The sequence below is a fragment of the Rissa tridactyla genome, chromosome Z (assembly GCF_028500815.1).
Source record: "Rissa tridactyla isolate bRisTri1 chromosome Z, bRisTri1.patW.cur.20221130, whole genome shotgun sequence".
NCBI lineage: Eukaryota > Metazoa > Chordata > Aves > Charadriiformes > Laridae > Rissa > Rissa tridactyla.
The window spans coordinates 32,497,733-32,514,978 of record NC_071497.1 but is presented as its reverse complement, the minus strand read 5'-3'; the positions used below and the strand labels follow the sequence as shown (position 1 = coordinate 32,514,978).

The following is a 17,246-nucleotide window of genomic DNA, read 5'->3' as shown; positions in this document are numbered from 1 at the left end:
GATAAAAAAATATTGAAAGCATTTGATTATTATTTTAACTACAAATCAGTCCCGTTCAACTTACTAACAGTGCTTCATTAATCTTTCTTACACACGATTACTTAAGATGTTATTAGAGTCATCCTTTGCACACAGATCCTGAACAGATCATGTTCAAATACAAGGTGATATGTGTGCGTTAAGGTTCCATATTTAATTTGTGTACGAAGTTGTGTATCAGGGCATGCTTTATGCTGGCTGTTCCGCGTGTATCTGCTAGCTATTCAAGACGGCAATACTAATTATTAAGCAATGGTTTTACCAACCTTCAAGCACAAGAATTTAGGACCCAGGTTTTTAATTAAAAAAATGGTATCAGGTGCTTTGTTAGTATTTCATGAGAATAAATGGTACTTCAGTGGTCTGAAGCATTACATTTTTGGTATGTAGAATGGAACTATGGCAGTATTTTTGATAAGGAAAAGAAGCAAGTACACTAATACCTGTTTTATAAAAGTATAGTTTAATGAAGCTTCTCTACATGTCGTCCTAGATCTAGTAGTTGATAATAAATTTTTTCACACACCCCACCCCACCCCTCCATACCCCCCCCAAAAAAAAACCCCAAACCAACAAACCCCAAACCCACCACATCATTGTTCAAGAACTAGATGAGTAATTTTACTTCAGATATTCTCAAAGTCTATTCCAAACAATATAAATACAACTCCTTTGGGTAAAGAGCAGAATGAGCAGAGGACGTCGACAAGATACTTAGCAATGTTGGTTTACTTAGGAAAGGAAAACCAAGATGTTGGAGTGATGCTATCCCCAAGAAGTATCCTAAATACACATGTAGTTCAGCCATTGGGTTTTAGTATGTGATTTTAGCCTTTCATGTGAGGGCTATTCTATATAAAAATTTCGAATGATATCCAGAAGCCGCACTCTGTTCCTGCCATGTGCTTTTAAGAGTCTGGTTTTTTTAAAAATCAGTTTTTAAATAATGCATGCAGAAATTTTTCAAGTGCATGATTCAGATCACAAATGTTTAATTGGTTTGTCTTTTTAATTGAGACTGTTATCTGAATTATATTGGACTCCTTATCTGCCCTAGTCTTTAAAGCAATATCAAAGGCAGGGAATTAATTTACTATGCTGACAGAAATTCTGTTACTTTATTAATGATGAAGTCCTCCAATATACCAGCGAAATACATCTGTGAAGTTATTACAAGATGTTACAGGGATGTAATCTTGTGAATAATTAAACTAGGTTGAGTAACGAACTAGGAAAATGCAGAGGAGAGAGGGTATCTTTGCATGTAAATAGATCACTTAGCAATGTGTATGCTTCATCTGTAACTTGATGTATTTTCTATCACCTGAGGGTGAATGATTTTTCTTTTAACTGTACCCCAGTTAGTAAGTATCTATGTCTCCCTACTGTTCTTCTTTTCTGCATTTTAAGGTACAATTCTAGTCTGAAAAGCGACTTAGTAAGAAAGGAAAGTGAATTAATTTGGACTTACCCATTATTTTGCATATTAGCAGCTTTCCAAAGCAAATGAGGTGAAACTATCTGTGGAGAAATGTTTTATATATATTCACTCTTCATTCACCTTAGCCAGCTGGATTCCTTTCAACTTGGGCGATAACAGACCTCAAGGTGTTCTGCATTACAGCCTCTGCCCTCTGTTGCATTTACCTCAAAAGGAGGAAGTTATTGGGTTGCTTGGGTGTAAGGCTCAGGCCTTTTATGTGGTTGTGCCCAAAATGGAATAGAATTTGGCTTCCCCCACCTGAGCTCTAAAGGTTAATCGTAAGAAAATACAGGGTAAACCTATTTTAATCGTTGACATCTCAGGATTAAGTTACACAGATGTTAGTTTCATGGAATGAAGACTCTACTTTTTTTATCCTTTTGAATGCAAGTCACATGAAAATAACTTCCTCCCAAGCTGAGGAGATATTTTATGTTTGGAATGTTAGCACTTGTTCCTTTAATATGCTTAGTATTATAACTCTAATAAAGAAGAAGAGCCATTCTTTAAATGTTGAATAAAGCTATTCCTTGAGAGAGAAATAGAAATGGCTTCATTGGTAGGAAATGGAAATAAAAACTTTGAGGGAATTGCTTCAAAACTGTGAAATTGAGTATTCATCTCATAGTTTAAAAATATTCTAGCTATGTTGCAATAAAATAGCTTGTTTTAAGGCTTAATATTGGGTTCCTTGAGGATATAATAGCTAAATCAGAAATGCAAAACATCTGAGAAAAGAATTTACCTAATAAATAATGATAGTGATATCCTCTCCAAAGTCTCCACAAAGACCTCCACAAGAGATGGGAAAGCAAGTTTATCACAGTCCGACTGAAAAAATGTTAGCTTTGTTTGTCGCTTCTTTTGGAAGGTTTTGAATTGCACACCATCAAATCTAGTTTTGTAGAAACTTCCAGTTGGTGATAGCAGTAATGCAGCCAACTGCTGGTGAGACTACCCTTAAGACATACTGATTCCTTATCCTTTTCCTGTTACAGCGTTAGAGCCAAAACTGTGACTTGCACAGACTGTCAGTGTGGAGTGAAAAACACACACTGAAAGCTAGTAAAAGGATAATACGTTCCTTTTGCACATTAGTTCATTAAGAATTTGTAGTACTTCTAGATGATACTAAATACATATTGATCATTCTACTTTATTATTTTTTTCTTTTCAACAGGGAGAAAAGGAATCTGCCATTTACTCCTATTCTGGCATCTGTTAATCGCCTTGTTTGTTACCACCTAGGAACAGTGGCAAAGGGGTCTTTCATTATCACACTAGTGAAGATACCACGAATGATTCTTATGTATATTCATACACAACTCAAAGGAAAAGTAAGAGAAATAGATTCCATTCTCTTACTGAAACCCAATGCCTGATGTGTTTACAGCTAATTTAATTTAATCTGTGTGGGGGCTAGAAGTCTTGTTTTGGAATATTTAGTCTTTAAAGGACCATGGGACTGAGAGGGACTGCTTAAGTTACCAAGCTAAGTATCAGTTACTGAAATACAAAGGAATATTGTTTTCTTAAATCCGTTGGTTTTAATCTTTACCTTTGTTTTCCTACATTCTGTGCTTTCCTAGGAAAATGCTTGTGCTCGCTGTATGCTCAAAGCCTGCATCTGCTGCCTTTGGTGTCTAGAAAAGTGCCTGACCTACTTAAATCAGGTAAGATTTTTCAATATTCAAGTTTTATGTAAGGGCTGATAATATATGTGGTTCCCAGAATGCACTCTGAGGCTGACGCATAAGGTATCATACTTTGGAACTGAACTTCAATGAAGGTACTTTGGTCTTTTCTCCATTACTGAAATTACACTACAAATCACTACATTAGTCTTTGTTTACCTTGTAAAGGTGAAAAATAGCTGGTGTTCATCTTTCTGAACATGGTATCTCAACTTTATGAGAATGTGGTTGTTGGAGGTGTTCCTCTGTATGTCCACTCTATCAAACTACATCTGAGTTTCAAAATATGTTTGTTGTGAAAAGGTGAAGCTCTTCTAAGTGTAATATTTAAGGTTCACACAATTGAAAAACTGTACATAACATCAAATTGTCATCATCATCTACAAAGTGGAAAAAGAGTTGTAAGTTGCGACACACTGGCTGGTCAGACCTGTTTGTAAAAGAGATTTTATTGGCCCATGGTTCCACCTCTGTTAAGTACCTCTCTACGTATCTCTCTAGTATCCCTTTCACTGTTGTTCATGTTTTTGCTTGTGAAAATACAGAAACAAAAGCAGAAGGCAGCATTTAAAAAAACCCACCAGTATAATCCTTGAAAATTATCATGGCTCACTTTAAATGCAGTCTAGTGATGTATCTAGAAATTATCATGGTGGACTTGTATGACTCTCAAACTCCGTTGTATTTGCAGAATATTTTATCTAACTACTTAATTGCTGTAGTTATGCCGCTGCTCACCTCCTCCTGCAGAGAAATTGCAAATTCTGTTTAATTAGTTTTTTGGAATAAACTTGTTAGTGCATAAATGATGAGCAAGGGAGGAGAAGAATAGTGATTCTCTACCTCATATAGTCTTTTGTCAGCTGGTGCACACTGCTTGATTCAACAACTCTCAAGGGAATCTTTGTTCATTAACATCATATGACTTCTGTGACTTATTCAGAACCCGCATCTTCTCCCTGTTCTTCCCCCCCTCCATCTGAATATCTAATCATTCCATGAGTAAATTTTCAACCTCCTTTTCCCAGAACGCATATACAGCCACAGCTATCAACAGCACCAACTTCTGCACCTCAGCAAAGGATGCCTTTGTTATTCTAGTGGAAAACGCTTTGCGAGTGGCTGCCATAAACACAGTTGGGGATTTTATGCTGTTTCTAGGAAAGGTATGTCTGCTGTATACAGTTGTTACTGACCTATGTAGTAACAAGCTTTTGCTAGCAATGGCTTGCACCCCAGATACAAAATGCCTTCAAATTCCTGTTTCTTATAATGCAGTTTATTACATCTAGCTACATCTAGGGACTGTCCAGGATAGCAAAGATAAACAGATGACCCACTTAAGTAAAAATGATCAGAAAGGAGTAGCTGAAGATAAGGACACCTATTGCATGAATTTATTTTTAGGGAGTAAAGAGAAAAGTGATTATTGGAAGTTCTGGCTTTTTGATTGTTTTTGTGGTTAAAACCTAGAATTTTAGGGAAAGGAAGCATTTGCTCTAAATTATTTTTAATAAGGGCTCTCCAGGTTTATGTTGAAAATTGGCACATTATTGCTCACCATTTATGACAAAATTGTACTGGAAGGTAGTATAGGAGCCTGCTATGAGGAACTGACAGCTTATTACATTCCTGTACTTTTATTAAGTCAGAGTACAGCGGGCTGGACTTTCAGTCTAGTAAATTAAGTCAATAAGATGTAAGAAGAAATAAACACATAATGAAGATATAGGTGCTTAGGAGACTATGAAATTACATAATAGGCTTTATGGAGGTGTCTGAAAGGTGTTAGGAAACATTTCCCTAAAAAGATGTTTTTCAAATTATTAGAGAAATGCACAGGTGACAGAAATGTTGAAATGAACAGTGCAGCGTATGAAAAAAATATTATCAGCTGAAACACTGCTGGGCTGCCATCCTGTCTCCTCTATCAGTGCAACCTGGTATTTTCATAATAGTGTAAAGCTGACCTATTTTACAATTTCATGTTTAGCCACAGTTCCTAATAATAGATTCGGAAATGTTTAAAATGTTGAGTGGCCACAAAAATTATTTTAGTCCACTTGTTATTCCCAAAGACCAAACTGGTACCCAGTGAAACATCTTTAGGGCCTCACACATAGTGTAGTTCTGTGGACAGTGTTACAGGAAACGCCTTACATGAATACTCATCTACTTTTCCTGTATGGAGAGGGGACAGAGATAAGACAAGCTTTGAAGTTGTTTCCGCCAGCAAAATGAAAAGCGTACCATCCCCTCAAGACCTGCCTTCCCTCCTCCCTTTCCTTATGTCATTTACACTCAGGGATGTGGGGAATCCAGGAGTTAAAGATGTGATTACCACTAGCATCTGTAGCTCCTAGTTCTAGCCCTGGCAGAGCAAGGAGCACATAGGTTAAAAAATGAAACAAAACAAAAAAATTAAAAGGCTTCTGCCCTGAGAGTTGTCTTCTGTTTTCTCCCTCAGGTTCTGATTGTCTGCAGTACAGGTTTGGCCGGGATTATGTTGCTGAATTACCAACGAGATTACACCATCTGGGTGCTGCCACTCATCATTGTCTGCCTCTTTGCATTCCTGGTTGCTCACTGCTTCCTTTCCATTTATGAAATGGTTGTTGATGTCCTTTTCTTATGTTTTGCCATCGATACAAAATACAATGATGGGAGCCCTGGGAAGGAATTCTACATGGATAAAGTTCTCATGGTAAGTTTCCCCTTGGTCTCTAAGGCTAAGGATATGGTTTCATAAGATGGGTATTTTGAGAGTGGACTCAACTCACTAGCTGAGCTTAATACTGTAATTTTTTTTACCTGCGTTACCTTACTGTCTTGTTCGTGGCTTGATCAGCAAACAGTGTGATCTGATGAGCATCAGATAAGTAATGCTTCTGCCCTCCCTTGAGGCAGGGAATTGGTATTGGCTTCTGTATGCTGGCTGTGAGGTGACCAGTTGTCTTGCAGAATCATACCTTTGGATATCGTGTCTTGTAAATGATACTCTCGCAGGGTGGAAAGAAGCAAAACAAGGGGTAAAGGCTTGGTTTTTGTACTTTCCTAAGAAGGACCTCTCCTGGGCCATGGAAGAGAAAAAATATCGGAGTATTTTACCCCACACGTAGAAAAACTCCAGTGTGGTCACTCTCTTCCTTCAGATAGACAGGAACCAGAATTTGCTTCTCAGCCTGTCATGCACAGAAACAACAGAAATTACGTTCTGTCCTGGAGTCTAGATCAAGGCCCTTTACATAATTCAGTTCTTATTTGTCCCATCTCATTCCCTGTTCACTATAGCTAGAGACCAAGATGTAAAAATTCTGCTCCTCAAGCCATTCAGTTTGTTGTTGAGTAGGTAATTTTCTTGATAATGTTTTTAAGTGTAGGAGATGTCCCTGTAAAATGTACCCCCACGGTTGGCTAGGGGAAGACTCTCATAATTTCTTAGCATAATTTTTTTTCCTGATTACTTGTTGGAAAAACATGTCAAGATTTTAATGCTAAATTCTTCGTAAAATTCTATGGAATCTAGAGTATATAATAAATAAAACAGTAGCTGATGAGTTGCTTTTTAGGACAGAATAAGAGTAAAATGCAGCATGCTGTCTCAGAAGACAGCAGAGATGAATCATAAAAGCATTGTGGTTTCTTCAGTGAACAGTCAATATCAGAAAACACTAGCAGCTGAAGTTTACTGAAATTTACTACAGGATGCTTGCCTTCAAGAGAAAAAATTACATAAAATTGAATTAGCACCTTTGCTAATCTTTGTGAGTAGGTGATTCTGATCCAGTGGAAAATTTAAGAATTTGAATTGAGAGAATTTAGGGGAATCAACAAGACCTCGCAAGTAATTATCTCCAAGTGCCTCTGTTGGATGGAGTTCTAACGTTACACACAGTACACGGGATAGGAGTTAACAACTAGGATCTCTGGGGTTTTTTTGACAGCCATCCTCCTACCTTCCTTCCCTGTAAAGGAGAGCATTGTGTGGTAAATGTGAAAGTTGTAACAACACACAAGGCAAATACCTGTCTGACTTCCAGAATTAAATGAGGGAGACCCAAATGAGGCTATTTGGCAGGCTTTTTTGGTGCTTTGTGGATGAGTCTGACCCAGACCAGTGGGAGGACCAAGTTGTGTTGACATTTTGAGCAGTTACATCTTAAAGCTTTGTATTGAAATTCATTGTTTGGGGTCTACTCTAAGAAAGCACTTTTCACTTTGTTACTGTTTTTTAGGAATTTGTGGAGAATAGTAGGAAATCTATGAAAGAAGCTGGCCGGGGAGGTGGAGCTGAGGGCAGAGAGCTAAAACCAATGGTAGGTGCAGATGAGGAGGTGGCGATCCTCCAAGAGTTTCACTTTTACTTCTTCTCCCTCTTTGTCTTTACTGACTGCACTTCTTCAGGAGAAGTTTTTGTTCTCTGTATCACTCAAGATGTTCTGCTTTTTCTGTTTGTGAGCTTGCCTATCACCTGGATGGCAGAGTTTTTGTCACAGCTGAGACCATCTCCTGTAAAAGTAAGATGAAAGGAACTGTGTCATATGAAAAAAATGCAGTATCATTTCATTAGGATGAGTATGCATGCCATGTGATATACGCAGACAGCCCCAGCTGCTGAGTACTCCCAAAGTAAGATGACATTGGAATTCATTGGGCTATTCTGACTTAAATTCTCTTTTCAGTCCTGAACTGGACAATTTTTGTTCATCTTACATTCACGGTAAAAGCCTGAAGAACACTACTGAGCGCATCCATTGTTGCAAAGTAGGACCAGGCATTTAAAGCTCTCAACAAATTATTTTATATAGTGCCAAAGAATTGAATACAGTGATTCCTTTCAACCTGCTCAAATGACATTTCTCCCAGTTGTTTGTTTTTATTGCCAACTACTTATGTTGCTTGTCTCTTGTGTGCTCTTTCCATCTCACACTGTCAGATATACAGACAGTGAACAATGCATCATTTATGCTTCTGCAGCCTGTTTTACTTATGGTGTGCCAGTTAGGAAGGCATTGCATGTCTGAGTAGCCTGGAATAAGGAACAGCTATACATGGTACAGATAACAGATAGGAGGATGAGTTTGGAAGGTGGAGAACTGAGAGCGTATGATGGAGACCCAGGCTGGGCAAGGTATGACTTGTCATCGTGCGATATGACTTTGTGAAATACATATTTTTGCATTTTTGAAAGTTCTTAAGAGTATCTGGGGCCTGACGCAGTTCCTTACCGTGAGGACAATTTTTTAACCTAATGGAACCTAAATGAGTGTATGCTAACAGTAGAATTTTTTTTTTTATTTAATGATGTATGTGAAGCCATGTTGCATGAGCACTTTTTGACCTAGCTGGAATGGGTTCGTGCTGTAGAATGGATAGATGTGTAGCTTGAGTGTTTTGCTATTTCATTATAGCATACTGGTTTCTAGATTTGCTTATGCCTAAATGCTTCTATGTTTACACATCTAAAAAACTAATTCTATGCTCATTTACTGTTTTCTTCTGGGAGTAATTCTAGCTGTTCAAATAGACACTACTGTTGGGGTTTTCAGAGTGGTCTAAACACTGTAAATGTAAAGCTGTGCTTAAAATGATTGAGAATTGGGTTTGCAAACCCTATAGTCACACGCACAAGAAATCTCAGTCCAAAAATGCATTATGTTACTTTCTAATTCAAACAACTGTTTTACGTTAAGTGGTTTTCCAATTATGCTCTCATCAGTGCTAGCACAGACCGCTACTCAGGCTTTTGTACTTGACTGCCTGCAGCTTGGATGTTAAAACCTTTATTCATTCCCCCTCGTAAAAGGGCAAACCAAGTACTTGCAAGTCAAGGGTGGTCTTGTTCTTTTAGCAACTGGACTCTAGGCACTTGAGCCTAGAACTGTCTGAAAGTCCTCCTAGGACTGCTGCAGAAGATGCTGAGCACCTGGGGCTCAGCCTGAGTGTCACCTGCTGAATTACTCCCAGTTCTGCTGCTCATGTGATAGTCTTGTTTGGAACTGACTGGGCCTTGTTTTCTCAAGTGGTCTTTTGTTTTGGGGCGTTCAGCTCCAGTTGAATAGGTTCTGAAATATTAGGGTCTCACTTCTTGACAAGTACAGGACACAGCAGTTCCCTCTGTGAAATTTCTGGTATCTTCCCCCAAAACATTCATAAAGGCTTCAGTTACATCTGGAATAGGATCATTCATAAGTCTATTCTGTACTAGTGGCACCTGTAGTCCCAAAATCGGGTATTTGAAAATTAAATTAATTTTGCTTTATTTTTTCCTTCTTTTTTAAAAAATAGACACTTTACTGTTTTGTTTCAGTTGCCTTGAAATGTGGATATTTCTTAGACATGATAATTGGTTCTAAAAGTGAAATGCCCTAAGTGCCGTTGTAATTTAAATAGGTATTAATAGCAGAGATGAGGAAACATTTAGGACCACCTGTTCTTGTATCAAGGCACAAGAAGAAAGCCCAACACCTTTTCACACTTCTTTCTTTATGGTTTCCAGCGACCCCTTTGACTCAGTTTCTCCTTGTCTTTTGGCATTTGTCTAAGACTGTGCTGTATGACTTTGTTTTCTAGGCCTCTGGAGCAAGTTCATCTTGAAACTAGCCAGCCATATTGGAACCCATTGACATTCCAAAACAGTATATATATACATATATACATACATATATATATATATATAAATAAACAGCCAAAATCAGAGAAAAGGAACAGGGATTTAATACTTTTTTTAACAATTATTTTTGTGAAACATGTACTCTTTTCATACGGGTGGCTTTTACAAGCAGCTTTATCATTGTTCCATTTTTTAAATTATTCATTGTGGTCATGGAAAAGTTGATTCTTATCTGCTTGATATTTTAAATCTGGAGGAGGTATCATTGTAAAGATAATCTGAAATGATGACTGGGTTTAGAGACAGATTTCCCATGACACTGCTAGTCTGCTGAGAGTTTTACTTGCTTAGTGTGTTTAAATTTGCATTAAATTCAGGACAGTTACATGTGAGGAAAACCTTCAAATCAAGAAAAGTTTCAAATTTAGTTTTTCAAATTTAGTTTTTCAAAAGGTGGTTTCAGTGAGAGTTCATTCAGTTTGAATGGGTTTATAAGCAGCCATTTTACTTTACAGCCCTGGTGGGGCACCGTTTTGTTTATCAGTATCAGATATCACAATAACCAACTCCTCAGGTATTCAGGTGTGTGGGAGCCCTTGCATCTCCTATTAAACAGAAACTAGAAAATGGGGACAAATAATTTTTATATGCAATTAACTTCCTGTTTTACCCCTCTTACCCATTGCCCACAATCCTCCCCTTGAGTTCAGCAGCCTCCTTCACACTTCAGCAGTGCTTCTTTGAAGGCTCCATGTGAACAATTGAAATAACAGATTGTTAAAGCTCAGTCTTAGCCATACTCATGATTAATTCATGACTAGATGTAACGATGCTGAGGGTGGGAAGAGAAATGAACTGTACTGGCGTACAAAAAAAAGTACTGTATGCTTAATTTTATTTAATGCTGGAGAGCTTTGGGAGGTGGAAGGGACCATTCCTTGCTTGTTGTTTCATCCATATTTGTATGTACTGTAGCGGGTGGCTAAAACAGGAAAGGGCAGAGAAACATTTCTTTGGAAGTGTAACTGCCAGGATAGTTATCTAAAGTTATCAAATAACAACAAGAAACGTACGTTTTTATTGTTAGATATTTACATTTCTTTTCAGTCTGGAGGTTCACCAGATATGAATACTAATACTCAATTCTTCAGTATATTGTAATCGTAAATGCTTAAAAGTGTATTTGCTAAGAATTCATGATATGTCTATGCTATAAACTCCTTTTGTTACAATTTTTTTAAGAAAACTATTTTTGTTAATGTAAAGTTAATATTTCAGAGCAGAATTTTTAAACTTATTGCACTAAATACAAGCTCTGTACAAATAAGTAATGCCTCAATTGTTCGATCACTCCATTCAAGAAAATCTTTTGAAAGAGAAAAGTCCTTCTACAGAAGCTTTGCGATCGAGCGGAGAGGTATGTCTAGGTAAAGACATGCACAACTCGTGTTATCAAGGTTTAATAAGTAAGCAGTTCTCTGTGCTTCCTTTCAGAGGATCGGGCTTTTAAATTGCTGACAAAAGTCTTAAAAATAAATAAATAAATAAAGTAGTATCATGTAGCTAACCAGTGCCCTTACCTTTTGGCAATAGTGAAATACTTCACTTTTCCTTCTAGAAGTAATTTGATAACTTGAATTTGTTTAGTTTTCTTTCGAAAGCAAATTAAAAGGATTTACTCTTTTCATATCACAGAACCCAAACTGTATGAAACGTGTGAAAGTAAAAATACATTTAGAAATTATAGCTGCTGGGGAGGCAGGGAGACAGGACTACCCAATCCTGCAAGCACTTAGACGCTCATTTAAGGGAACCATATCAGTAGCTCCACTGACATCAGGGGGGCTCTCTATGGAAGCTGTAAGTTACACATTGGTGTAAGTGCTAACTGCACTAGAGCTTCAACCTAGGGATCCCAAATGGAGCGCTGGCGAGGCCTCCTAGTGCAAGTTAGACTATCTAGAAGAACTACTGGGGCAGCCTTGCGTTTGTGGAGAGGAGGCATTCCTGATGTACCAGTGGCTAAGACAGCAGTAGCGCTGAACACCAATATTTGTGTAGATCAGTGGGGTTTAGCAACAGAAATGTAAAAACTGGCTCAGATGAATGCTAGAAACTGGGTTCCAAGGCTGAGAGACTTACCACGTACACAGTTGCTTCCAGAGAAATTAATTTCCATCTTGTCTGGAAATTACTGAAGGTGCTTTGATTGAAGACGTGGATTCTCCACACTTTGACAACAAATTTCTGCCATGACCAGTTCCACAAGTTTGTGTTCTCTGCTCACTGGAAGTCCTGGGTGGGGGCTTTTCTCTGCAATTGCAACTAGGACTGCAGTTAGAAACAAATTTTGTATTTTTGTATGACTTGACTGTGCACCATTTTTATAGCATTTTATCCTGTTTTAAAAAGAAATTTGTTTTATTTACATGGTGTTTAAAAGATACAGGCAACACTTTTCTATGGGTAGCTGTAATGTTTAAGTGACAAATCTCTATCATTATAAAGTTCTTAATAAAATTGTGTGCACCATTCTTGAGTGTATATCTGGCATGCAAAGCTTTTTCAGTCATGCCAAAGAGGCATTCCATCCACCTGCAGGCTTTCCAGTGGCCATTTTGAATGTCCTTTGAAGTTCATTTGCAATCAGACTACAAGCTGCCCTCTTCCAGCCCTGTCTTGTGCAAGGAGATAAGCAGAAGACTAACATCTGAAGAGACGAACTTTTCAGGACAAATTTAGGCTCTGCTTTTCTTCCCTAGTGGGGATAGTAGAGTAAGAGAACACTTGACATGTAAATCCCCAGTTGGTAGTAGAGGTGCTGGGGTCTGCCAGTTGTGATGGATTAATTTTTTTTTTATTTTTTGCCAGATGGTTATTAAAGCCAGTATATGGACTGCTTTGTGGGAAGCAGTCTAGACTAACTAGAGTGATGCTGCACTGGGAATAACACTGCAGGAGGAGCAGGTGAGACAGCTGGGATAGAGAAATCATCCTCATGGAAAGTCCACTGAACCAAGCAGTGCTCCTGAGGAGTGGAGATTCAGGTTGGACACATGGGGTTTAAAAACCAAGCCAGTGGGATTACTGGTTCCCAGCATTTGGTTTCTGCAGATGGTCTGCATCATAGCCTTTGATCAGCTAGGTTTCAAAGGAAAAAAAAGCATGCCATACTTCAGATTGTTTAAATTTTTTCCACATCATTTTACTCTCTGTTCTGTTTGGAAGCTGAGCAGCAGTGCGTTGTCTTTTTGGCTTCTTCCAGCCCTAGGGAATTTTTTTGGTTCTTTTAGCTCTCATTTTTGTATTGCTCTTTCAGCAAAGGAGTGCCAAGTGGCAGAGTGTTAGCTCCCCTTTGTCCCACCGATCTTAGCACATGCCTTCTCACTTTCCCGAGGCAATGAATCAGGATATCACCTGGACTGAATGGGAGGGTGAGTAGGTGCTGAGCTGAAGTTCTGAGGTGGGTTTTTTCGTGTGATACCACTCCATCACTGTGCTTGCTGTGGTTAGGAGTGTAGCCCATCATTTCTACAGTTTCAGTGCTGCTCCACAGCTAGAGTAAATATGTGGTATGGCAAGTTTAGAATTGCATCTTCAGCCTTCCAGTAGCTTGTGTTCACACTGCCAGCCGCCAAAACCAGGACTGGGTTTTACCTGTGGCCTTAGCTTGGCACGGTAACCCAAGGACTTTCTGCATTAGGAAAGCATGTCCTGGAAGGGAGAACTTAAGTGCAAGACCCAGTTTGAAGTTGTGGTCAGGGTTGACCCTGGCTAGCAGGTAAGCCCCTACTCTGTTGCTTGCTCACTTTCCCCAGCAGCGGGATGGGAGAAAGCATTTGAAAGGCAAAGGCAAGAAAACTCATGTGTCAAGATGAAGACGCATTAGTTTGTTAAGTAAAGGGGGGGAAAAAAAAAAAAAGGAAAAGAAACCCAAGTGATGCAAAGGCAATCACTCACCACCTCCCACCAGCAGGCCAATGCCCAGCCAGTCTCTGCACAGTGGCCGCTTTGGAAAACTTCAACTTCCTTCCTCCCCCCCGCCTTCCAATTTTATTGCGAAGCATGATGTTATATGGTATGAAATATTTCTTCAGTCTGTTCAGGTCAGCTGTCCTGGCTGTGTGCCCTCCCACCCTCTTGCCCAACCCCTGCCTACGCTGCTGGGGTGGCAGAGTGAGAAGCAGAGAAGGCCTTGACCCTGTACAAGCACTGCTCAGCAACAGGTAAAACACTGTTGTGTTATCAACACTGTTTCGGTCACAGATCTAAAAAACGGCACCATACGGGCTGCTGTGAAGAAAATTAACTCCATCCCAGCCTAACCCAGGACACAGGTCCGCCTACCCAAGAGTTAATCCAAGACTCGCTCCCTGCGTTTCTGTACAGCACCTTCTCAGGGTGGTTACTTCTTTCTGAAAGGGCTTTTTCAGCAGCGGGCCATTAGCCTGCTCCACAGTGCTCCCTTTCATGGAGGGAGCAGGGGATGCTAGCTCTTACTCTTTCAGCACAAAATGGGGATATAAAGCAGAAATGAGCCCTTTCTGTATCAGTGTTCTGGCAATTGAGCAGCCAGTGTTGGAGACAACATACTTAATGTGCCCTCAGGGCATGCACTTTAGTGGTTTGCTCTGAGTGGTTATGATGTATTCTATGAATGTATGTTATAGAGTCAGAATTATATGCATGTAGCAGACATATAGTCATCAGCACCATCCAGTGAACATTTGGTTATGAGTGCATATTACATGCTGTATTGAACATGGCACTGTCATTTTAAGAAACGCTCTTGAGATTTAAAAGTAGATACCTAAGAGCATTCCTGTTTTTTAAATCATGGCTTTGCCTGTGCAGATACTGTTTACTAAATCTAAACATCACAAGTCCGTTGTTTCTTGAACAGTTTGTGTGTCACATCACCACAGAAATCCTATTTCATCTTTGTGGAAAAAAACCTTCGTGTTTCCCAAAACAAAACCCAACAGACTTACTCGAAGCATTCCTTGCACTCAGCTTGTTTGCTGGGATGATGGAAGTTTACTCTAAATTATACTTCATTTTTAAATGCTCTTTCACCTATTTCATCTCTGCTGTTATTTCATCACATAACAAGAGACTGTGGAGACTAGTAAATTCGTATTTCTTGTGTTCTGTAGCAAATACTGTTCTCAAGGTATTTTTTTTCTTTTATATTTAGAGAGATGAGAGAAGAGATGAAACTTGTCTCTTGTGATGTGGGTCATGTATAAAAGGCAGAATTTCTGGTCTGGGATGGAGCTGTGATGTGTCTTGCAGTGTTTTGCAAGCTGATGCAATCAAGCCAAAGCTCTTCAGAGACATTAGGATTATGAAAATATTTCTAGGGAAAATAGGTAGCATGAATTCATCTAAAAATACTCATTTGGAGGCTAAACTACCTGGCATTCATGTGACAGAGATCAGTTAAAACAGAACTAGCAGAAAACCAGCAAACACCATCAGAATCGACTCCCGTGCTCACTGAAGTGGTCAAGTGATGTGTGAATATGATGAGCAGAATTTGGTGTTTTAAGCATTTGTAGAAATGTAGAAACATCTATAGAAACATGGCACTCTCCTTAGAACCAAAGTTGCAAGACTTCAGAGCAAAAGTACCAGCTGACTTTAGCAGAACTAGCCAAATTTTTCAGTAACTTTAAAGACAGCTCTGGTGTCTCTAAATATGTGATGGAAGATGCTGGCAGCATAGCTGGCTGCCAGTTCCTCAAGTGCACCACCGCTCCCCTCCGGCTTGAGTGAAATAGGGGCAGCTAGGGAGTATATCGGAAAGGTTTTGTGAGATTAGGAAACTGGTTACTCCTGAAACCCATCAGAAGTTGGGCGCTGACTTGGAGTTCCCACGAAACTCATGACTTTTAACTCTCAAATAAATACTGCATCTGCTCCAGCGTTAGTATTGGTTGGGTCTTGCTCTCTGCTCAAACTGGAAAGGGAGGATATCTCTCGTTAGAAAAACAGTGCTACTGTCAGTGGGGTAGTGTCTCCTGGGGGAGTGAGGCAGGAGAAAACAGAAAGGTGGTTTTGTTTCTAATGTGGGCCAGAAAGCAGCTGCCAGAGGTTAGGTGGAGCCATGGAGAGCAGGGTTTCACAGGTAGAAAATATTCTGCAGGATCTTTACAGTCGTTAAACAAATTTAACATTCCCATTCACAGACATCTCACAGCAACATCCCCTGTGCCCTGCTTTTATTTTGCTCTGGAGCTCTTCAGAGCAAGAAAGAAGGTGGAATCCTATATACCTATAGAAAGGAATTATTCATTTCTATATGGTGGATTGTGTTGCTGATTATAGCAACTACCCTAAGGAAAAAGGAAAATCTTCTGAACGGATTTTAAAGGCTTGACAGTACTTGCATTGTCATAGTCCATCAGAGCTTCATCTGGTAACAAATTTTTCATCCTCTTTCACTCATACTTCTAACGGGGCAGTCAAACCCCTGAACTGGTTTAGTGATCTACATTGAATCAAGATCAACTAAAAAGTGCTCCTTTTTCCAGTGGAATGCCACCTCCTTTGGGAATGGGAAAAGTAAATGTGACACTGTTTATTGTTGTCTTGAGAACTTGAAATGTTTTATACTGCAAGCTGTGAATGCAGGAAGAGAAGGGACATTAACAGTGCTGATCTAATCTTAGATTTTCTGTGTAAACTGACATTGTGCCAGAATACTGATGCAAAACTGTATTTTAGTCTAAGAAATGTATAGATTTTTTAATGTATCGAAATAAAGTTTTTCTTTTTAAGTAAGAAGGATGTTTCTTTGTCTTCCCTATGGGGTGCTAAGCCCTGCTTTTTCTCTTAGGAATACTGTCTCACGGCCCTGAAAGCATGCAGAGTCCATCCAGATCCTTGCTCAAGCTTTGCTTCACTCTGTGACTGCCCTTCAGCAGAGGAGCTGCAGCAGTGCAGGGCATGCGTTCTTGGCTCTCTTGCTGTCCTGGTGCCAAGAGGAGTGGTGTGATGTGAGTGCTTTGTTGAGCTGGTTGGGGTGAATGGGGTTTTTAGAACAAAGGTGGTCCCTTATACAGACAGCTTAGGGGAAATGCAGAGTAGGGAGGGATGAAGGAAATCTCGTTATGTATTATGAGAGCTATGCAACCTGCACATCCCAATGCAGCACCTCCTGTGCGGCCACCTCCTTGCTCTGCAAGGTCCTGTTCATGCTCCTCGTCCCCAAAGCAGGATCCCTGTTCGGCAGAGATGTTCTAAAAAGCCTGGATAGCTGAAGATGGATGGTGAATAGAAGCAATGATAACAGCATCTGTATAATTGTACTAGCAGAGGCAAGTTCAATCTCAAAGATTCCTTCCCTTTTCCTCTCCCTGCTTTCTTTACTGACAATTTTTTAAGGTACTAATAAGCCAAGCTGAACAATGTC

The 17,246-nt window shown here is 39.4% G+C and overlaps 1 protein-coding gene across 2 annotated transcripts in view; it reads left to right on the top strand.

Moving 5' to 3' along the window:
• The window catches only part of SLC44A1 (solute carrier family 44 member 1), a 71,419-nt gene extending 54,801 nt beyond the window's left edge, over window positions 1-16,618 (top strand). The window contains exons 11-16 of one of the 2 annotated variants that reach the window (XM_054185448.1): window positions 2,703-2,859; window positions 3,112-3,195; window positions 4,245-4,382; window positions 5,684-5,920; window positions 7,452-7,532; window positions 9,790-16,618. In XM_054185448.1, the coding sequence (XP_054041423.1) occupies window positions 2,703-2,859; window positions 3,112-3,195; window positions 4,245-4,382; window positions 5,684-5,920; window positions 7,452-7,532; window positions 9,790-9,813 (721 nt within the window). In that variant the 3' untranslated portion in view covers window positions 9,814-16,618. Of the gene's footprint in view, window positions 1-2,702; window positions 2,860-3,111; window positions 3,196-4,244; window positions 4,383-5,683; window positions 5,921-7,451; window positions 9,770-9,789 lie in introns of those variants that run through there. The other variant, XM_054185447.1, reaches the window with a different exon arrangement.
• Window positions 16,619-17,246: the final 628 nt, after the last annotated feature.